This window comes from Tamandua tetradactyla, chromosome 23 (assembly GCF_023851605.1).
Source record: "Tamandua tetradactyla isolate mTamTet1 chromosome 23, mTamTet1.pri, whole genome shotgun sequence".
Lineage (NCBI taxonomy): Eukaryota > Metazoa > Chordata > Mammalia > Pilosa > Myrmecophagidae > Tamandua > Tamandua tetradactyla.
Window position 1 is genome coordinate 36,297,046 of NC_135349.1, and position 23,314 is coordinate 36,320,359.

At 42.9% G+C, this 23,314-nt stretch overlaps 2 protein-coding genes across 5 annotated transcripts in view; one reads left to right on the plus strand and one right to left on the minus strand.

Moving 5' to 3' along the window:
* Nucleotides 1-2,518: 2,518 nt before the first annotated feature.
* ZP2 (zona pellucida glycoprotein 2) lies at nucleotides 2,519-14,450 on the plus strand. The gene is made up of 18 exons (XM_077141605.1): nucleotides 2,519-2,582; nucleotides 2,659-2,747; nucleotides 3,583-3,666; nucleotides 4,063-4,157; nucleotides 5,807-5,965; nucleotides 7,549-7,593; nucleotides 7,733-7,897; nucleotides 8,499-8,595; nucleotides 8,692-8,873; nucleotides 9,609-9,735; nucleotides 10,510-10,697; nucleotides 10,780-10,871; nucleotides 10,969-11,093; nucleotides 11,232-11,421; nucleotides 12,550-12,682; nucleotides 12,760-12,856; nucleotides 13,325-13,408; nucleotides 14,278-14,450. Exons 1-18 carry the CDS (start codon nucleotides 2,521-2,523, stop codon nucleotides 14,418-14,420), a joined length of 2,157 nt encoding a protein of 718 aa, XP_076997720.1. The 5' UTR covers nucleotides 2,519-2,520; the 3' UTR covers nucleotides 14,421-14,450.
* LDAF1 (lipid droplet assembly factor 1) overlaps nucleotides 6,619-23,314 on the minus strand; it is a 37,333-nt gene continuing 20,637 nt past the window's right edge. For 2 of the 4 annotated variants that reach the window (XM_077141608.1, XM_077141607.1), the window contains 2 exons: nucleotides 16,230-16,358; nucleotides 6,619-8,701 (listed from right to left, as the gene is read on the minus strand). In XM_077141608.1, the coding sequence (XP_076997723.1) occupies nucleotides 8,650-8,701; nucleotides 16,230-16,358 (181 nt within the window). In that variant the 3' untranslated portion in view covers nucleotides 6,619-8,649. The remainder of the gene's footprint in view (nucleotides 8,702-16,229; nucleotides 16,359-23,314) is intronic. The other 2 variants (XR_013168029.1, XM_077141606.1) reach the window with 2 other exon arrangements.

Sequence of the window (23,314 nt, forward strand, 5' to 3'; positions counted from 1 at the left end):
GAGCAAACATTAAAAAATAGATATTTTTGTCTATCCAGGATGTCTTCCACTTCTTTTGGTAATAGCACCATGAGGTGACTTTAGGAATCTCTGTCTCCCCTATTGGGTGCAACCTGGATGAGACTTTCAGCTAAGCCGCTTATCATCCAAATGATGGCATTTTAGTTGTCAATTAATGTTTTTACAATTGTGGAAAATGAGACAGCAGATTCAGAATTTAAAATTTAGACTATCATTTCTAAGAGTTACAATTCAGGAAGTAAAGAGGGGAGCTAGGGGGCTGAAGCAATAACAAAACTATAGGCATTCTGCATGCACAGAAATGCCCTGAGATTAGCAGGTGAGAAGTAGACTCCGAATATTCAGGGAAGATATCTCAGGGTACTCAGAGGAGAAGGAAGATCTCATAGTCATAAATTAGCAAACTTAAAAGGGCTCATTAAAAAGAGTGTGGAATGGGAATATAAAATTGTGCAGCCACTGGGAAAGCAATATGGTGGTTCCTCAAAAAGTTAAATGTAAAATTGCCATACGATCCAGTAAGTCCACTCTTAAGAAAAACAAGGACTCAAACAGATATAATATGAACCAATGCTCATAGCAGCATTGAGAACAACATTCAAAGGGTGGAAACAATTCAGTGTCCATTGGCCGATGAATGTTGATAAAATGTGGTTTATGACACACAAGAAATATTATTGCACTGTAAGAAGGAATGGTGTGCCTAGATATGCTGGAACATGGGTAAATCCTGAAAACATTCTGAGTGAAATAAGCAAGGCACATAATAAAGACAAGTACTGTATGATTTCACTTTATATGAAATATCTAGAAATAGTAAATTCATAGAGACAAGGAAATTGGTTAAAGGTTAAGAGAATAAGATATTGGGAGAAGGGGACTTGTTGCTTGGTGGGTAGAGCGTATTTGCAAAAGTTGGAAATTTTTAAATAAAAGAATATTTAGTGTGGAAGACATAGGTTGGAAAAAGACTCCATGGTTTAGTAAAATATTAAGGATCTGTTATTTTTGTAGACTTTAGTTTTTCTTTATTGATGCTGAGACACCATCTCACTAAGAAGCAATCGTTTCTTCCTCTTTTCAAAGCTGGACATGCAGTCTGTGCATCCTGGTGGGCTTATGCACCTGGTGGGTTTCTCTAGGGCAGGGTCCTAGAAATTGGTTCTCATGGGCTTGGAATCCATTGTTCAGAGTCACTGTGCTAAGCACAGCTGAAATTAATCGCTGGTGCATTCACACAGCTGAAATTAATATCCAGTATGCTCACCACCTTCACCAACCCAACAGGGGTCTTTCTGCTCTCCCTGTCTCTTGTTTAAAACCTTTGTACTGCCCTTTAGCCTCCCAGATGTCCCCAGTTTGGGACTCTAAACAAGGCGACTCTTTCCAAAGCAAGACCTCACAGCTGGAGAAAACCATGGGTGGGGGTGGGGGGGTGGAGTGAGCCTGGGGGCAAGGCCTGTGCCTTTTGGAGGCCAGTACCAGCTAATTAACCAATCCCTTTCCTAACAGGTCTCTGAGTCTTGCTTCCTTACTCTTTCCTCTATTGCTTTCTCTCATAATCTTAACCATCATGGTAACAAATTGCCTTCATGTTTGTAGAAGAGGTGTCCTTTAGAGGGAGTAACCACCTGTAGAGCTTTCTCTCTAAATCTAAATCTTTTCTCCATCTCTACCCCCTAAAACCTTCTTCTCCTGCATTTTGCGTACTCTCAACAATTCCACTGGGACATAATCTAATAAATTCCCATTAAAAGGTTAACCACTGACAACCATCTTTCTTGCCTTCCTCCCTCCAAGCATTTTACAAATTTCCCTGATCCTAAGACTCACCAGTGGAGCTTGTTAACATGTATTACCCCAGAACCACCCCTGGAGGGTCTGATTCAGCAGTTTTTGGGTGGGATCCGGTAATCTGTGATATTAATGGGAGCCCTCTGTATCTTTTTGATCAAGGAGATTGGGGTAATATCACAGGATATTTCAGATGCCTATAAGAGGGAGTGTTGATTTTGCCTTCAGTTACACCACAGAGGCAACATAATAAAACAGGAACTAGGAACTGCAAATACCACTCCATACATGCACAGGATATACAAATTACTTTCACCTGTTATGAAAAATGGACTACACACAACTCAGCATCTCAAAGAGCAGGGAGAGTTACTGAAAAGATAAGTTGATCACAGGTCCCAATGCAATGGAGAAAAACTCCAATTCATACACATGGAGCCAACTTTAGGAAACCGTGTCACTCCTGGCTCTCAGAGCAGCTGGTAGAATGCCCGAGGCTCAATTTCAGGAAGTGCCCAATAGAGAGAAGAACTCTACTTCTTTCAGGCTTCCCAGAAAGCCCCTTGCTCCCCAAACCCCTCTCAGCTGGGAGGGACAGAGAAGTTTCAGGTGCCCACAACTGGGAGGGAAGGGCCATGGCCCAGCCTTCCTGCTATAAAAGCACAGAACAGCCCACACTTTGCTATCTTGGTGGTGCCATTAGCCATGGGGTGCAGATGGGGAGCAAATGTCAGTCGGGTCCCACGTTGGTCCCAGGCAGGCATGAGGTGAGTAATCCCGGGGAGGGAGGGTGGCCTTGTCTGCCTTTGCTCCCCCTTAACACTTTCTCCCTTCCCCTTTTAGCACCTACAGGTTACCTTCTCTCTTCTTTGCCCTTGTGACGTTGGTCAGCTCAATGGATATCCCTCGGTTGGCGAAGCCTACCTTCCCAGGTATGCCTCCTTGGCGAGGACCCTTGGCCGGAAGAAAGGGGCAACTAGGGTGTCTAACTGGCCTGAAAACCCAGGCTGTGGTCAGGCAATCTCCACTCACCCCTCTTCCTTGGCTTGGTCAAGTCACTGGATCTTCCAGGTGCTTTTCTCTAGGCTCACTATACCAGTGACATAAGAGCTTGCCAAGATGCCTGTCCTACTTCCTACTCCCTCCCTGCCTCGAGCTTCATGCCATCCACTGAACAGGAAACTGTGTTAAGCCTCCATGTTGAGGAGCAGGTGCCCTCCAACACAAATCCTGCTTAAAAGAAACATCAACACACCTGACGATCAGCTGTTTCACTTGAAACAAAGCTTTCAAAACTTTTGCCTGAGCCAAAGTTTGCAGAATGGCAATTTACGGTCAGAAACTGGTCTATAGAAGTTCCTTGGGCTTACCCGGGACTTTAAAAAAAACAAAAGACAAAAACTTCAACTTGAAAAATCTGTAGACAAGATTTTTGTTTCTCAAGTCATCACAGACCTACCATCCCCCTCCTCTACCAGGTCCAGGTCAAACATTTAAAAAAAAAAAAAGGTGGGGGGTGTTTAACTTAAGACCTAGAAAGTCTTGGGCACTTAACTGACACCTACCTTACCTCTTTGATATATTGCATTGGCATTGTACGTCTCTCCCACAAATTTGTGAGTTTTCTGAAGACAGAAGTTGAACTCTTCATGTCCTAACTGGCATCTTTCCCTGTTGCCTGTGGAAAAAGAGCCTCTCCTCATGCTTCAGTAGAAATCATGCCTCTTAAAGCTCAATGAGGCCTCCAATGCTTCCTTTGCTCTCCAGGCACTGTCATTTGCAGTGAAGAGGGAATAACAGTGGAATTTCCAAGAGATCTTGACGTTAAGAAATGGCATGCATCTGTGGTGGGTAGGTAATGTATACTATCTCATCTCAGCCTCACTTGGTAGAAATGCCTTGGTTCAGGGCCAGCCCCATCTGATGAGCAGAGCATGCACTCCGGGTAGCAACTGGTATCCAATTCCCAAGATGTCATGGGGTTCCCCACTTTGTGTGTTTTCACCAAGAGTGGAAGGCCTGTCTTACCTTGGAAGTGTCTTATGTAAAAATCCCCTGGGAAACCCTTATTAATAGTCACAGCATCTCTCAAGTATTAGGTTGTATCACCTAATCGGATCAATAAAAGTGGCATGCTTTAGATGTGGCTTTGTAGTTGGGACCACGTAGCCTTGGCTGGCCCTGTCACTGAATCTTTCTTCAGATACTCTCAGCCATCCCCTGTCTTAACTATTCCGGCTCCTGTAGATTCCCGTGGTCTTGAAATACCAAACTGCACTTATGCCCTGGACCCAGAAAAGTTCACCCTGAGGGCTCCATATGAGATCTGCAGCAAGAGAGTGGTAAGTAGTTGTTTCGGGACTGATGCGGCAAGTGGTATATGTAACCCAGCATTTAAGGATGCAGACCTTTGCTGAGAGCAGTGTTTCTCAGTCACAGAGACTCGACACATGCTTGCTGGGGGAGACTGTGCTAAGCGCAGCTGAAATTAACCTCGGTTGCACTCGCCACCTTGCCGATGTCTGGAGACGCTCTGGGTTATCACAGTTGGGTTACTTTTACTGGCATCTAGTGGGCTAGAAGCCAGGGATACTGCTCAACACCCTACAGTTCCCAGGACAGCACCACTCCCACCCCCAAAGACAAGCTTATCAGGCCCAAAATATCACTAGTGCTGAGAAACCCTGAAGCCTCGGTATTGAGCTCTGCCACTTTCTTGGTATACATTGGGCAAGTTATGTAAACTTTACGCTTTTTTTTTTTTGCCTATTTGGAACATGGAAATGGTCTTAACCTCTCCACAAGGTAATGAAGATCAAAGATGTGATGCAGTTGAGGGACTTAACATAATGCTTAGAAACAGTGTTCAAAGGTTAGTTTTCAATCTGTAACTCCCATGTGAAATGGAGAGCTATTTTGGTGCTGGCAAATAGGGAAGTGCTAACCTATAAAAACAGGTGTTGGGAGGCAAACAGCAGCAGCTAAGCAACAAGGGTTTTTCTCAATTGCCAAGCAACAGTTTTGCCCAATCAGAGTTCTTACAATCGATAAAAAAACAACCTGCCTTAGGCAGTAATTCAGTGTGTAGGAGAATCACCTCAGGAAAGCTATAAGCTTTAGCTGATCTACCAGGTCAGAGGTGGGTCCCAGAGATCAGCATTGTTTATCAGGCTATCTTGTATATCAGATCCCGATGCAAGCGGTCTACAAAGACCTTGGTCTAAATGGGCTTGAGAATCTCAAGTCTCTGGTCACCTGAGGTCCTCTGCCCTATGAAGGAATCATGCCCTATGTATATGTGAACCTCCAATTAAACTCTTTCCTTCTGAAACAACACTTCCCATCTTTAGGAAGCCTAGCATTGTACTTGGCTTCCCCACTCTCCCTACCATCCATCCTCCTGCCAGGTGTCTGCTAGCTATAGCCTGTAGGTGTCCCAATTCAAAACCTTGGTCTATGTTTCCTTTTGTTAATGATCCTTGAACTAAGGATGGCTTACTTAAACTCTTTAAGCTTTTAAAATAAAGATATATCTGTGACCCACAAGGTCTGAAATATCTACCTCTTAACACCTTGCAGAAAGACTGGCTGACTCCTACTTTAGGCTGAGCTCTTTGAGAACAGATATAGCCTCAAAGATACTATCAGCACAGTGATTGCTCTATGGGTGCTCAACAAGTGTGTTGAACTTGGGTAGAGGCCCCAAACCAGCTGGAACCTATGATTCCCAGGTATAAGGTAGTCAGAATTAAAACCAAGCTCCAATTCCTGAAGCTCAAGAGAGAACTGTTCTGTTACTATCTTACCTGGATATCTGAAAGTAGCCCTTTCTAGCTGCTAGAGTCCTGTGATATAGGGATGGGATATCTTCCAGAATGTGTAGTATTAGTCACTTTGAGGGGTTTGCCACTCACCTACATCAGCTGGTATTATGGAATCCCCTTTCCCACTGAGGTAGCAATACTTGCTGTTCTATCCCATCTGCATACAGCAAGGTGAGTTCCAGACAACCATCAGACTCATGGACAATGATGATGCTATAAGACATGGGGCTGTCCTGTATCAGATCAGCTGTCCAGCTATGCAAGCAGAAGAGGCTCAGATCAAAGGGTTTTCAGGATCTACAAACTGCATGAAGGACTTCATGTCTGTGAGTAAAATAGGCTGACTGTTGCTCATATGGCTACCACAGGGAAAACATGGTGGTGGCATGGCTAGAACTGGGCTTAGAAATCAGGCCAGCATAACAATCCTGCATCTACCATATATTGGCTATTGACTTAATTTTAATCATGTTGAGCCTCTGTTTCCAAGTCTGAAATAGGGACAACCAGTATCTCATAGGATGTCTCTAAGAACTGCCTAAGAGGGTTCTGTATCCTGTCTGGATATAGAAAGGGTTCAACTGGGAGCTGAAGGCAGTTAATTTGAGAAACTAACCTATCCCCAGGCCCTATGCCAGGTGCTGAGATATAGGGAGCAAGACCTCAATCATGCCTTCATGGAACTTCTCATCTAATATGGAAAACAGATAATTGACAATAACATACAAACTTTACTGTTGGACTACATGGCCTAAGTATTTCTATAGACATAGTAAAAAGCTCTGCATTTAGTGTCTCAACTTGACAGTTGGAAGGGAGCTTGGATCTTCTGATTATTTTTTAGTATCAGGAGCTCTAAAGAAGAAAAATGACCGAGGGCACAGCTGAGACTTGTAGTGAGTCCTGTGTCCTTCCACAGCTTTCCACCACCAGACCTCTTGGCATAAGAACTACACAGCACTTATTTGGGGTGTTCTTTGTCTCTAAAATATTTTTATTGACAAATATTCACATGCATACAGTCCATATATAGTTTACAATCAATAGCTCACAATATCATCACATAGTTGTATGTTCATCACCATGATCATTTTTAGAACACTTGTATCACTCCAGAAAAAGAAACAAAAAGAAACCCATAGATCCCATACCCTTTACCCCTCCTTCTCATTGAAATGCTAGTGGTTGATCTAACCATTTTTTTTATCCCTTATCCCCTCCCATCTTATTTTTTTATCCATATCTTTTATTCATCTGTCCATACCCAGGATAAGAGACATCAGACACAAGGTTTTCACAATCACACAGTCATACTATAAAAGCTATATCATTATAAAATTGTCTTCAAGAACCAAGGCTACTGGAATACAGCTTGACAGTTTCAGGAACTTCCCTCCAGCCACTCCAATGCACCATAAACTAAAAAGGGATATCTGTATAATGCATAAGAATAACCCCCAGGGTAATCTCTTGACTCTGTTTGAAGTCTTAACTTTATTTTGACTCCTTTCTCTTTTCCCCCTTTTGGTCAAGAGGATTTATCAATCCCATGATGCTGGGTCCCAGCTCATCCCAGGAGTTCTGCCACATGTTGCCAGAGAGACTTACAATCCTGGGAGTCATGCTCCACGTAGGGGGGAGGACTGTGAATTAGCTTATGGAGTTGGCTTGGAAAGAGGCCACATCTGGGGAACCAAAGAGGTTCTCTGGGGGTGACTCTTAGGCTTAATTATAAGTAGGCTCAGCCTATCCTTTGCAGGAATAAGTTTCATAGGGGTGAACCCCAAGATCAAAGCTCAGCCTATTGACTTAGCTGTCCCCTTTGTTTTTCACCACTGGCAGGTGATATGAATTTATAAGTGTTCTCCAAATCAAAGCCTTAATTCATGACTTTTTTTCTTCTTTCCAGCTTTCCTTTCCACAGTTTATCCCTGGCTTTGATGATGAGTCTATGGTATGAAAACAACTTTAAATTATATACCTTAATTTTTAAGGGTATCTCTAACATTAATACTGATAAAACACAAGCTTAAATTTAGTAGTCTTGGAGTATAGGTGAGCCCCAGCCCTCCAAATAAAGCTTCTGGTTTTAGGAGCAAGAATCTCAGACAGGATGGATCCTTGAAGTTGGTGATGGTCCAAGACCCCAAGCCCTGACCCTTCAGGAGGCAATAGAACAAGGATATACTTTCCTGATAGATGGCCATAAGATCATCTTACAGGTCTCATTCAATGCCACTGGAGTGACTCATTATGAGGTGGGTGAGTGCTTGATGCAGCCAGGGCATGGCCACTTCAGTCTATTCTTCCCCTACCCAATGGATATGAGTCTCCTACATAAAGTAGAACTAGGGTATCCTTAAACTGCTATGAATTAAGGTGTTCTTGGGTTATCACTGACTGTCCTGTATTATGTTACAGTAGATATCGGTGCTTTCTGGGCCGATAGACAAGGCACTTTAACAAATGAACTTGTGTTCAAAATACTTAGGACAGGACCAGTCATAGTAAATGCTTGAAAATTGGGCGTTATTGTAAGAACAGTCCTGGTTCACACAGGGGATGAACTGATTGCTGAGTCTTAAATAAGTTTCTGACTGCTGATACTATAAATAGTCATGAAATAAGATCAGCTCTGCTTAGAAATGATTTAACTACAGATCATTTCAGTAGATAAACACTAGAGTTCAGGTGTTACTATGTCACAGAACAATCACTTGATGAAATGCTGAAGTTCTGATTGAACCAAAACAATGCCCAGAATCTGAATGTATACTTGCCCTACTTATTCATTATGATATTGGTTAGCATTTCAATTAAATGTCTCAAATTCTGCCTGTCCTTCATTCCTTCCATCAGCAAGAGAACAGTCATCTCTACACTGTGTCTCTGAGACTTACCTTTGGATCTCCTGGGCAGAAGATCTCCCTCTCATCACGAATGATTTGTATGCCAGGTGAGACCCTAGGAAGCAGCAACCTCAGTTGTGAGATATGTTCTGGGGACTTGATCAAGGCTGATAATGGACAATTCTCTTGGTCATTCCTTCTAGATCCTGTGACCTGCAATGCCACACATATGACTCTTTCCATACCAGAGTTTCCTGGGGAGTTAAAGGCTGTGAGCATTGAAAATAGGAAGGTTGCAATAAGCGATTTGCATGACACTGGCATTGACATAGAAACAACAAATGGCTTGAAACTGCATTTCAGCAAAACTCTTCTCAAAACCAAAGTATGTTCTGTTATCAACCACTAAACTCTGCAGAAATCTCACTTAAAGCGGTCTTTTGGGTAATCCTGTATAGTTGACTTGCCCGTGAATCTTAATTGTTAATAATAGACTCAAACTTTGAAAGCCCTTACTTATTCACTCACTTGGCATAAGTGGGTTTCCAAGTAACAAGTTCATTCTTTAATCTCTGCAGTGGAAGTCTTCCTAAAGTGTCTCAGTTCAGAGTACTATAAATGTCATGTCAAGTTCTTAATGGCAAAGCTTTGCTCTATATCCCAGAGCCGGGCTGTTTGATCCAAACAAATCTCACTGGCCTCAAAGCTAGTCTTGACTGAGGCAACTGTCAAGGATGCCAGACATGTGCCCCCTTGCAATAATGGGTTATGTGTCTTGTAATAGCATTTTTCTAACACTTGTAGAGTCCTTTTTACATAGATTTGGCTTGGCAGGGTACTCTGTTCTTTGAAACTTGGTTTGTGAATTCATGCTTTAGTGCCTAGTACAAAGGGCATGCAGTGCTGGGTACTTCAGGGTGAGTTATAATCAAACTTCCTGCCTGGGGGAAGCATCCTGATCTGGGAAAGCAAAAGGATCTCCCTTGTTCTGGCTTAAGGGAAACCAGATGTCTGGAGTGTGCCCTGCAGGTATCATACATTCCTCCTGCATTCCTGAGTCTGCTTTAAGCTCTGGATGGACAGACTGTGACTGCAAATTGATACTCTCCTCTCCTTTCAGATCTCTGAGAAATGCATATCCTATCAGTTCTATCTATCTTCACTTAAGTTGACTTTTAACTTTCATCTGGAGAAGGTATCCATGGTGGTTTATCCTGAATGTCTCTGTGAGTCTCCAGTTTCTGTAGGTAAATACTTTTTTATTTTATTTTATTTTATTAAAATGACTTTCTCCTTAGATTCTTATGCATGTGAAAATAGTAGTTCAGTTTCCGAACTAATCTGAAACTAGAAAGGTCAGAAATCGATTCACTGCTGACAGGAGCTTTAAGAAATGTTCCTGGCATACACATACATGTAGATCTGACTTGTTTAACTTGATGACTACTTGGGGTGAAATAGGCATACAATTTGCCTCAAACTTCTAAACAGAAGGATCTTTCTCAACTCCTGCAAGTTCTGGAAAGAATATAAAGTTGGTATCTGCTCTTGTTAGCACTGCCTCTGTACCTGTGCTTCTTATCTACCACCTTATCTATATCAAGTCAAGCCAAACAGGAAAATTTAGTCCTTCGACTATTCACACCCCATCCCACCTCTAATGGCTCAGAATTTGAGCCTTCAGAGGGTCATAATGTCACATGGGCACTGAACTCTTAAGCCATGAACATTCTGATTCTTGAGTTGTCTAGCCATCACTTTTCTTATTAGTCCTTATCCCATATGGCACTTCATTTCCTGTCCCCTGATCCCTTCTGTTCTTTCATACAGACATCTTAACTGTTATTCAGGCTCTTCGGGGTCTCCCTTTCTAACTCAGGCTTCTTAAGGTATTTTTCCTAACAATTTTCTTAATTTCTGGTACTGCCTGCAGAAGACTAGTTTCTACCAGGTCACACTTCTAAGGTCTATAGATGTCATATGGCAGGTACATTCTTCTCTCTAACCCCCTTGCTGTCTAGTTACAGGTGGGCTATGCACCCAGGATGGGTTTATGGACTTTGAGATCTACATCCACCAAACAAAACCATCTCTCAACTTGGATACCCTCAGAGTAGGAGACTCAAACTGTCAGCCAAATTTCAAAGATCAGTCTCAAGGACTGGCACAGTTTCACATACCCTTGAATGGATGTGGAACAAGCCATAAGGTTAGTACTGGCAGGAAACAAGATGTTAAGTCCCATTTTCTAAGTAACTAGTGGCTAACCAACTCTCTAACCTGTCTTCAAGTTCAAAGGTGACAAAACCATCTATGAAAATGAGATACGTGCACTTTGGGTGGATCTTCCTCCAAGCAGAATTTCCAGAGATAGTGAGTTCAGGTAGAATCGATAACTGCTCAAATTCTAGTTCAGACTTCAATTTTTAACAAAGTCTTTGTACTATGACCTTCCCCTCATCAATCATACGTTCTTATAGGATGACAGTGAAATGCTATTACAGCAATGATGACCTGCTAATAAATACCAATGTGCAAAGTCTTACTCCTCCAATGGCCTCAGTGAAACCTGGCTCACTTGCTTTGATCCTGCAAACCTACTCAGGTGAGATAAAGCAGCCTTTTGGTAAACTTTTCCCTAAGATAGACTCTGATGCCTTCACTAATAGAACAAAAGTGATTTTGTACATCTGTTACAACTATCAACTATTTAAATCCAGACTAAGCCCACATTCTATTCCAGATGCTTCTTACCAACAACCTTATGGGCAAAAAGATTACCCTGTGGTGAGATACCTTCGCCAACCAATTTATCTGGAAGTGAGAGTCCTAAACAGGAATGACCCCAACATCAAGCTGGTCTTAGATGACTGTTGGGCTACTGTCACTATGGATCCAGCCTCTCTCCCCCAGTGGAGTATTGTTGTAGATGGGTAGGTACTCTCCACACCAAGAATGTGGAGCCTGGATAATCCATCAATTTGCTAATGAAGAAAGACTAAAACTCTTTTTGGTTGCAGAGGAGCTCTAGGTCACAAAGGAACCGACCTACTATTTTTCTCAATAAGCAGTCCTTAGCCTAATCAGATGACTCATGCTTTCCTGTATTGGAAGTTGCCCTTGAATGGTATCTTCCTCAAAGAAATCTGACTCTAATACGCCTAGAACAGAGATCCAGTCCCTAGCCATTGACCAAGCACCTATGTGCCACATGCAATCCTCCACGGGCAGCATGTGAGCTCTGTGACCCCATGAGGGAGACATTGACCATCCTTACCTCATAAGAAACCCAGCCTTGCCGCTTACATGGCTATCACAAGCCAACACTTAAGTAGTAGAGCAGGGATGAGTACCAGTCTGACTTGAGAGCATTCTAGTGCTCAGGTTCTCAAAGCTGTGGCTATCCACACTTGTGTACAGGTAGCCTCAGCTTGGCCTGCAGTGTTCTATCCAGGGGTCTGTATCTGGACAAGGGTTTTCTGGAAGCTTCTTTGGTCTCTTGCTAAGCTGTCAATCTTCAGGTATACTCATGCCCTAGGGCAGTGAACTGGTCCATTTGTACAGCTTATTCCTTTATCTCAGACTTGTTCAAGTATCCCTCCCCCAGGAGGCCTACCCTGGTCCTCCTATTAAAATTAAACCCCCTTTCCCTGGTCTAACTCATTTAATTAGTACTTACCACATAACCTACCTGATCACCCTGCTAGCATGTAGGCTGTCTATCTACTTCTGTTATTAGCCTATGCTAATGGCCTAAAATAGCAGCCAGGAATGGAAAGCACTCAAACTAATAGATGGAATTAAGCCAGAGTCTTAAGTGACACTTGTACAATTCAATTCTTTAGTTATTCTGTTAAGATTTTAATTTAAAAAAACTCATTTTAAACTTGAGGCTTTATGAATATTATATGGGATCAGGTCAAAAAAAGATCAAGTAATAGAACAGGTAGAAGGTAGGTTCATAATAGTCCTGAAGATGTCATATGACTAAACTTGGGAAAAGACTGGAGGTAGATTCCTGGTGAATGTGGCTGACATCTGTCCCGGTGTATATCTCCTAGCTGTGAATATGACCTGGACAACTACAAAACAACCTTCCATACAGCTGACTCCATGACCCATCCTGATCACTATCAGAGGTTTGAAGTGAAGACCTTTGCCTTTGTGTCAGGGACTCAAGTGTTCTCTGACCTGGTAAGTGACTAACGAGTCATCTGGGATGGTTTGAATGTGAGCACATCCATTCCAGTTAACTTTTCTCACCTTTCCAGGTCTACTTCCACTGTAGCGCTTTAATCTGCAATAGCCTTGTTCCCGATTCTCCCCTGTGTTCTAGGACTTGCCCTGTGTCATCTAGGACAAGACGAGGTAAAAACTTAAAATCCACATTACTAGAAGTTCTTACTGACCTCAAAGCAAGTCTTACCCTTTCAGAATTAAAGGCTTTAGGGAAGTCTCATTCTCTACTTACTCCCAAGAGCTCAAGAAACTTCCTTCATGAATAAGACAAATTGGGCCAAGCTGAGTCTGAGATGGGCAGGTTCTTGATCAGTCCTACAGATACTTTTCCCCCCCTTTATATACAGGCTGTTATTTGATCTCTTACAGACTCTTCTCTAAGAAGTTACTATTTTTGAGTCTGGGTAGATTAGAACTTAATTTTAGGATTAATTCTCTAAGAATATCCAACTTATCCAGTAAGATGTTTGGCCTCTACACATCTGGCAAAGCTAAATGGAAGGAATAGAATACACCATGGGAGCACATGCTCTTAAGCATTCAATGGATACATGTCAAACTGTTTCAGAAGCTAAACACTCATTTCTGTGTTTCTAGCCACTGGGCCTGCTGAAGAAGGAAAAACGACAGTAAGCCTCCCAGGACCCATCCTTTTATTGTCAGATGACTCCACATTCCGGGGTATGGATTTAAAGCCTGGGGTTCTTCCTATATTCAAGCTCTTGGCTTCTCATGCCAAGAGTCTATTACCATATAAGCCCATGTTCATGCTAAAACTGAACAATAGCAGGATGTCTTTTAGAGCTTCTGTGAAGTCTCTTATATACCCTTCTAGAAATCCCATTCTAACTGAGGTAGGACCATATTTCTTACCTACTGTTCTATGACTTCAACTTAGCTGTTTTATCTGTGCAAAGACCTTCCCCACTATTAACAGCTCCATAGAATTCTATACAACTATATCTTAGTCATGGCCTCACTCATAGACAGAAGGGTTAAATTACAGTTTTGTGGATGCCACAATGGAGTCTTCAATCTTTTAACTACTATACCAAAGATCCAGGAAATACTTCTCGAGGTAGGTCAGGTCAGTTGGGGCACTGTAACTTGTCTAACTTACCTCAAGTCTGTACTAGATCATATTCCCATTCACCTATATTCTCTTATCCAAGATAGTTTCAACTTCAATTCTAGGCCTAAAACTAAGTTGTCTTAAATTCCTAACAACTTCTAGTGAGATCATACAACTCAAGGAACAACTAAGCATATTCATCGGCATCAAGTTGTGTTAAATAATGGGCTGGGCCTCTTAAGGTACTTTCCAGGCATAATACAATCTGATTCTAGGCTGAAAGTCTGTGGGGAATGGGAACAGCAGGGGAAGGGGGAGTGAGGGGGGAAGTAGAAGGAATGGCTCCTGGATAAGTTTCCCAAGCAAGGTGTGAAGCTTCACTTCATTCCTTTCTCTGGGGAGCCTCAAACAAATAAGGCTTAAATCTATGTGTTTGGTCTAAACATGACTTTGACTCAAATGTCTGCTTCTTCTCCAGGCCTTGAGGATGTTAAAGGATTCAGGACTGCTGAAGATACGGCTTTTAAAACTATGGTTGCAGTAGCCACCTTAGTGGGTGCCATGGGAATTCTAGGCCTCATCAGTTACCTGTACAAGAAAAGAACTGTGTCATATCACTAGCTGGATTTTCAAATAAAGTGGTTGAAGTAAGCTTCTTGCTTGTGTTCTTAAGATTAGATGGAGTCTGACTTCTGTCATTCTTTTTAGAGTGGATATAGCAACTACCCCCAGTTCCCCGGGTGGGCTTCCATGTGCATGGATGTGATCAAGGTAACTTATGTCTGAACTGCTTCCTGCCACTGCCTCTCCTGCCCACCACCCCATACATGAAGACTCAGCACTACAAGTCAGTAGGGGAGGTTCCCACCCCCTCACAATTTGTTCCTAATAGTAGGCATAATTTTCCTTCCCTCCTAGATAGTTCCCAATAGTGATCTAGTGTCCTTAAATATTTCCTAACTCAAGTTACTCCTTCAAACAGAAAATAGATACTCTTTCCTGAGAGTATAAGGATGGATACATTCTTCCTCACGCTCCTAGTCCATGTAAAGATCAGCACCCTCCTGGGGAGGGAAAGGAATGCTAGAAGGTTCTAGCTTCCTTAGGTACAGTAACAGTCCTAGTACTAAAACCCTACAGCTGGCCTCCACTGCATCCCTCTTTCAGCCTGGAGTGCTGCTGCTTTCCCTCCACCCTTCAAGCTTCTTGTTACCTGCTCCACCCTCTGGGTGGGGGGAACCCACCCTCTGCTAGGTCCTCTTGTATCATCAATGTGACTATTGCTTGTTTTAACTGATGCCTCTTATTAGAGGGCTTACTAGCCCTCTTCAGAAATCAATAGGAAAATTCATGCATCTCCAACTAAATATTTGGATCTGGAATTTTTGCCAGGAAAATATGGTTGGAATGAAAATAGAAAGCTTCAGTATTTATAAATGCTTCTCAACTGCAGTTCCCAGGAGGGACTGAGTTATACTCCTGGGTTTTTAGGAAAAATGAACTATCTTGAGGTTAAAAGAATATATCTGGCCATCTTATGACACTGTAGGCGTCCAAAATTTGTATTGGGTTCTTCAGTCCTTGCTACCAACACATCCTTTTGTTAAAACAGGTGGCCAGTCTATTAACATGTGGGAAAACTTGTCCTTGGTGTGGATAAGGAAACAGCTGTATTCAATTGCATTACATGGAAAGTCTCTAAAAGTAGCAGATCAAAAGCTCAAATTCCATCAAGACTGTTCTCTGAACACTGCTTTAAGGGAGTAAGGTATTCATATCATGCAAGAAATGATCCTTGATTCAAACTCTAATAATTGTGACCCAAATGTAAATACTTCATATCATGTTAGATCAGAAACAATACTTGGCGCTTTTTTTTTTAATGGTTTTAAGTGATCTCTTGACCCTTGGTGGTAGGCTGATAATGGCCCCAAAAGATGTCCACATACTACCTGCAAGTGTGAATTTACATAGCAAAAGGGACTTTGTGGATGTGATTAAGGATCTTGAGATGTGGAGGTTATCCTGGATCACCCAGGTTGGGCCCAATCAAATCATTCCTTATAAGAGGGAGGCAGGAGAGCCCGGAGATATAATAGAAACAGGAATGCTGCAGGGCCCTGAGGTAAGGAATCAGAAAGAGCAAGAATAACAGATTCTACGCTAGAATCTCCAGAAGAAAGACAGCCCTGCTGACCCATTTGGGACTTCTGACGCTTGAAGCTGTAAATCCTGTTTTAAGCCACTCAGTTTGAACTAACTTGGTACAACAATAGGAAACACACAAAACCCTCTGCTAGAAGTGATCACTTCACAGGTGAGTAACTCAAACCCTAAGTAGCTTGTTCAAGATCTCATGAGCTTTGGAAGCCCCCACCCACTAGTTGGTCTGTGTGGGTGGTCACGAATCAGGAAGAAGGTGAGCTCAACCTTAAGGCTGAAGAACAGCAGAACTTGGCTCTGATGTATTCACCACAGATGCTGAGGAGGAACTTTGAGGGAGGAAAGCGAGTTGGCTGTGAAGCAGCAGCTGGGATGAACACTTGTTGCCATGGTAGCCTGGAAAAAGAATAATGAACAGTTGATTAAAGTGTTCTCAACCTCCGAAGCTCCTTGCCCTACTGTATCCGGGGGAGGCAGTCTCAACAGCAGAGAGGAACCCTGTGGGAAGACAACTCTAATTCCAAGAGGCTGCTCTTCAGCAAACTAGCATTTGCAATCTATCTTATCAGGTAGTGATAGGTTGTCATTACAATTCAGGGGTCTGGAGGCTGAGAGCTTTGGGATACTAACGTCCCATTGGGTGGTCCTGATGGTGGAGGTTGGAGGGGCTGGGAAGCTCCCTCTAACGTTGTACTTGTTTTTCCTGCCTCATTCTGCCACTTTGAACTCTAACACCAAAGCTGGTTTAGGGTTCTGGATCCACTTCTTTCTAGCTTGTGTGACCTGGGCAGATAGAACAGTCTCGGAGCCTGTTTTCATATCCTTAAAATAGGAATAAAGCCTACTTCGGAAGATTCTTAGCTTTGTGAATTAACAACTAAAACCCTCGTGAGTGTGCTTGGGCAGATAATGTATGCTGCTTAATCAAAAGAGTTCTTCTTTGCACTTCTTTTCCTTTCTCCCCAGCCCCTTCTTCCATGCTAAGAGAACCCTGACTTTGTTCATGTATGGTACAGCATTGAGTGCTCAGAAATTCCACATATCTCTATGGGATGCTTCCGGATGGGTCTAAGACAATCAAGATAAAACTCCATTCCACTTTCCAGAGACTTGTTTTGAGGTGGGCATGTGATATGGCTCTGTTCAAGAGAAAATTGGGAGGGAGCTTCTGTTTTCTGCTTTCTTGTTTCAAGAAAAGGCTAAGCTCCTTTTCTATTTGCCTTTGAATGGCTTTGTATGACACTGTGATTTCTTGAGCTATGGCAGCCATTTTCTGACTATGAGGAAAAAAGCCTAATGATGCCCTGAAAATGGTACTACAAAAATAGAGCCCTCCCCCCCAGAAAAACGAAAAACAGAGCCCAAATCTTTGACATTGTATTCCCTGAATCAGCCATGGAACCACTTGCCTCTGGTGGGAGTGTGTATATGGAGGAGGAAACGGGAGGTAAAGAGAAGGAAGGACAAACAAGAAAACAGAAGCGAACGAGATTATTTAGGCAAGCAAAGTGTGCTCATTCTAATGTTTTGTAGCATTTTTATAATTTAGAGATCACTCACCTCCCTGAATCTCCCAATAACTTAGGGGTAGGTGGTCTTTACTAAGGACTTAATTTTTTTTAAACTTTTTTATTGTAAAATATAACATATATACAAAGCAAAGAAATAATTTTCAAAGCACACTCAACAAGTATTTACAGAACAGATCCCAGAGTTTGTCATGGACTACTATTCCACCATCTCAGATTCTTCCTTCTAGCTTCCCCAAAACACTGGAGGCTAGAAGGAATATTAATATAGTGATTCAGCAGCCATACTTGTTTGTTAAATCCCATTTTCTCTTTTGTACCTCCTCCATCTCCTTTAATCCTTCTCCCAATCTACAGGGCTCTTTGGAGAATGCCTGTTCTGACTTTTTCATGTTGAGAAGGGGTCGTGAACACTAAAGGTTAGGGATGTAATTAATTGATAATCTTGGAGAGGCTGGCTTCTGAGTTTCAGGATTTATCTGACCTAGGAACCCTCCAGGAATTGTACGTTTCAGAAAGGCAAACCTAATGCATGAAACCTTTTAGAGTCTCAGTTTGAGCTCCAGGTGTTCTTAAGAGTCAACAGGAGTCATGTTAGTTGGGTTTAGCAAATCATGGCAATTAGCACTTATCTAACTGAAGCTTGCATAAGAGTAGCTTCCAGAATAGCCCTTGACTCCAATTGATCTCTCTTGTAATAAAATGGTGCCTTATTTATTACACTTCTTATTCTCCTGGTCAGCAAGGTGTTGTCGATCCCACAGTGCAAGGGCCAGACTCATCCCTGGGAGTCACACCCATGTTGTCAGGGAGATTTTCATCCCTGAATGGCTTGTACCATGTACGATTTTCCTTGCAGAGTTGGGCTTAGAGAGAGAGGCCACATCTGAGCAACAAAGAGACTTCCTGGAAGTAACTTTTAGGTTTCATTATGTGTGGTCTTAGCTTCTCCCCTACAGAAATAAGTTTCATAAGGGGAAGCTTCAAAATCCAGAGCTTGGCCTATTTTCTTGGGAGTCCCCAGTACTCAAGATAAAACTCCATTCCACTTTCCAGAGATTTATTTCGAGGTGGGCACGTGATCTGGTTCTGCTCAAGAGAAAATTGGGATGGGGCTTCTATTTTCTTCTTTCTTGTTTCAACAAAAGGTTAGGCCCCTTTTCTATTTGCTTTTGGGTACCAGGTAACAGCAGGTACCTGGGTTTTCCCAAATGGGAGTGTTTACTAATTTTATATTAGTAAATATATATATATCTCCCACCCCCACCCCTTTGGACCCTCAAGAGACTTCACCAATACTTTTCAATATCAGCCCCTGAGATTATCCAGGTTTTATATTAAGCTATAGAGAATTACAAGGTCTTGTTCCCATTCTGAACTCCAGGAGTTTGGGTTGTTTAAACGAGCTATCAGAAGAGCTTGATTTAGATTATTGTTATAGAAAATTTAGGTTCTAGGTGTAATAAATCTCTCTGCTTTTGATCTCATATAGTAGCTGAAGGTCTAGAGTACATAAACTAACATCTCTTACCCTGCATTCTAATTTACCTTAGACCCAGGCAAACTGGCTTTGTTTTTAACTCTAATTGAGGACCTTATTTTTTAATGTAATTTTATTGATATATATTCACATACCATGTAATCATACAGAGTATACAATCAACGGTTCATAGTACCATCATATAACTGTGCATTCATCATCACAATTGACTTAATTCTTTTTTGCAAAAAGTAACATATATACAGAAAAGAAATAAATTTCAATGCACACCATAATAATTAGTTTTAGAATAGATTTCAGAGTTTGGTATGGGTTACAATTCCACGGTTTTAGGTTCTTACTACCAGCTGCTCCAAGGCGCTGGAGACTAACAGAAATATCAATATAATGATTCAGCAATCATACACACTTGTTACACCCTACCTTCTCTGTGTAACTCCATCATCTCCTCTGATCTTTCTCCCAGTTTTTAGGGTTAGTTGGGCTCTGCCCATTCTAAGTTTCTCGTGTTGGAAGGGCTATCAATAATACAGGATAGGGAGATGGAAATGGTTGATTTTCTGGAGAGGCTGGCCCCTCTGTGTTGCCGTATTAATCTGGCCTAGGAACCCATCTGGAGTTGTAGGTTTCTGGAAAGTTACCCTAGTGCATGGAACCCTTCTGGAATCTCATCTAAAGCCCTAGGTGTTCTTTAGGGTTGGCAGGAATAGTTTTGCTTGGGGTTTGGCAAACCATGATAAGTAGTAGTGTTTAGCTGAAGCTACTGTAAGAGTGACCTCCAGAGTAGCCTCTCGACTCTATTTGAACTCTCTCAGCCACTGATACCTCACTTGTTACACTTCTTTACCCCCTTTTGGTCAGGATGGCAGAGGACCTTATTTTCTAACGCAGGCATTCTGTTTCTTGTACATAAAAGCATCTGAACTTATTCAGTCTAAAAGAAACTTGAGTTTTTAGAAGCCTATGGCTATAATTTGCATCCCTAAGAACAGTTTTCTCTGGATTTATAGAAAAAATTTCTATAAGCTGGGAATAAGATTACCTTTTGTTCATAAGCATATTTTGCTTTTCTCCCTCAAGGCCTGAGAGGACCAGAATCTGGTTCTGTTCATCTGTGAATTCCTACCTGTTCTTCAGGGAGGGGAGTGATTTGAACCAAAAGTGAAATACAAAGCAGCGGGATTCAAAGCAGACTGTAGAGTCTCTTACTTCTTACCCACACTTTGGAATCTTCCTACTGTACAGGGGCAGGAACACTGTCATGAAGTGAACACTGGATATAGGAGACCTAAGTCATAGCCCTGGCAAAGCAGTCTCACTGCACAGTTTCCCTCTCTGGGCCCCGGGTTTGCCTTCTAATGAAGGAAAGTATTGAAGAGGACATCTATCGCTTTGTTAATTCAGGTGTGATCCCAGAAGGCTTCACTCGGGAGTCTGTTCTCAAAGCAGAAACTCAGGTCCTGCCCCAGAATTGCTCACTCTGAATCTGCCTTTAATGAGACGCCAGCCTCAGGTGGTTTGTCTGCCTTTCCAAGGTTGAGGAGCACTGGTCTAACATGCCTTCCAGCTCTCAATGCTATTCTCGACCTAGCTAGCTGCAGATCTCCGGGATGTGAGCTCCCTCTACTGGCGCAGAAATTAAACAAACTTTCTTTACACAACCCTGAGATGGGGCTTGAAAGTGGTGGCACAGAAACAGGGGTTTAGGGGCTCCCAGAGCATTTGTAAAGGGGGGGTGAGCCTTCTAAACCTGGGGTATTTTCTGGTCCACCCTTCTAACCATCTCATCCTAGTCATTTCTGTTTTAACAAAAAAGTCAGCCAGGGTAGGGGAAGAGTGCCTGGGCCAGGAGGCAGATGATTGGGTTTTTGGTGGCTTGGTCACCAGCTAGCTCTGGGACCCACCACTGTAACTCGCCCTCTTAGTCCAGTTTCCTCTTGGAGTGAAAGAAAGGGATGGGGTGAGGACAGACTCCCTCAGTACTGTCTGAAGGGCCAAAGATGGAACTGAAGTGAAAACACTGAAAATCTGAAATCTTTTACACCTGTGAAGATGCATCCCTGCTGCCATGAGTGCAACTGGCTATTCTGGGGTCAACCTGGGCCCAGAATAGCTCCACTGTTCTCGGCCTAATCTTCTCAGTTCTCATTGTTTGTCTAAGTCAGGGTTTTCTGCTGATATTTTGGACCTGATAACTTTGTCGGGCAGGCAGTTCTGCACATTGTAGAATGCATCCCTGACCTCCACCCTTAGATGTCAGTAGCACCTCCACATACAAGTTGGGAGAACCAAAAATATCTCTAGACACTGTCAAATGTCCCCTGAGGGGGCAAAGTTGTCCCCCAGTTGAGAGCCACTAGTCTAGATTCAATCTTCTCAATCTTTCCAGCCAGTGGAAATATTATTCAGGAGCAGCCCCAAGTAAGAGACAATTGAGGCAAACAAGGTGTGGTCACTCTAATGTTCTGTAGCATTTTTATAATTTAGAGACATCACTTGCCTCCATAATCTCTGAATAACTCAGGGATGGAGGCATTCTCATTTGCAGATTGAGGACACAGAGAGGTTGTTACTTGTTGCCACTCCTGGCCTAGAAGAGTAGTACCTGTAGAAAGCAGCATATATGAGCTAGACATGACCTCCTGGAGGGAAAAGCCTAGGGCCGGGTCTTGGAAGGTGGGAACGTTTGCAGATGGGAGTTGAGGGAGGCGGGTGGTTCCAGCATCGTTGATTTTCAACTTTTCCATCATGCACTTCGTGGACAATATTCAACAAAATGTAGAGCAGATTTTGATGTAATCCCCATCTCCTTTTTGCCCCCAGGAAGGCAAAGCACTTCAATAATTCATAATTGCCACAACTCTCACCAATCACTTAGGGTGTGTCTGTGTATGCATGTGTGCACACACGTTTAATCACTCATGTGTGTATGTGCACGCATTTATTTGCTTGGTATGTATATGTGTGTGTATACACATGTTTAATCAAGTATATGTGTGTGTATGTGCACACATTTATTTGCTTGGTGTGTATATTTGTGTGCATGCACATGTTTAATTGAGTATATGTGTGTGTATGTGTGCTTATTTGGGGGGAGGGGCACTCTGGCATAGGTAGGAGAATGCTGGTTATTTTCAAAGCCCACCTCCTCTCTCTAGCTCCACCTTTTCTCTCCCCCTCAAGGAAGCTCCTCAGAATGTAAGTGACTGTGCTGTTAGTCATACCCACTCTTCTTGTGACAACTCAGGGTGTCATGAATTCTAGATGGAGGGGACAACAGCAGCCACGCAGGAATGGTGGTTGAAACAGTGCTGCAGGCGGGTGGGGCTGAGGTCCCGCAGCCCCACAACCCTGGGAAGAGCTAACCATGCGTACTTCATTCCATGGAAAGGTTGCGGGGCACTGTCACAGACCACCTCCAGCAAGGGGTGGGGCCACATCTGGGAAGACCTCGCAGGCAGGGGGAGGAGTTAACATTTCACAGCACACAGGCTACTAGGGTGGGCTCTGCAGACTGAATTTCTGGGTCAGATCCCACTTCTATTTCTGGGTGCTCTCAGGTAATTTAACCTCCCAATCTTTCCGTATTTCAATTCTAAATGGGTACAAGTGAAGACTGACTGAGAGCTTCTGTCAAGGTGCAGAGAGCTCAGATAGTCCAGGCATATGGTACCTGCTCTGAGAGAAAACAAAAACAGAAAACCTAGACATACTGATAACTTAACCTTCTGACTGTACAGATATTTTTGTTTCCTACCTGCTGAGAGAAAGGCTAAACAATGGGTTGGCTCAGCGATGGGAATTTATTGGCTCACGGTTTCAGAAGTTAGAAGGCCTGCTTCGTCCCGGGGTGGGTTCTCCTGGGTGGCCTGCAACCTCTGGGGCCCCTTGGGCTTTCTGATAAAGCACGGCAATGCACGCAGCGACGTTTTTGCCTCGGTCCTCTGGGTTCTGTTGATTTTCTGGCATCCGGCTGTTCCAGTGACTTCTCTCCATCTGATTTTCACTCTGCCTATAAAGGACTCCAGTAATCTGGATTTGGTTTGGCCACACCTTAAGTGAAGTAACATCCTGATGTGATCTTACTTATAATTGGGTCCCCACCCACCAGAATGAGGACCAGGACTAAGGACATGTCTAAACTGGGGCACACAATTCAATCCACCATGGCAGAGGAACAGTTTTCATTTGGAGAGCATTTTCAATTGCCCTCCAAACGATCTGCACTTTGGACTGTGTCTAAAAGGCCAGTGATACCCTTCGAAAAGGCAGTGAGTTGTAATGGTGCCCCACAGCTTGGCTAACAGGAGGCTTTTTACAAG

Bases quoted from the DNA above. Each gene is read 5' to 3' on its own strand.
- ZP2 (XM_077141605.1), top strand. From the start codon at position 2,521: ATGGGGTGCAGATGGGGAGCAAATGTCAGTCGGGTCCCACGTTGGTCC. The intron at 5,966-7,548 runs GTGAGTAAAATA...TCTTCTTTCCAG, and splicing joins GCATGAAGGACTTCATGTCT to CTTTCCTTTCCACAGTTTAT. The intron at 10,872-10,968 runs GTAGAATCGATA...ACGTTCTTATAG, and splicing joins TCCAGAGATAGTGAGTTCAG to GATGACAGTGAAATGCTATT.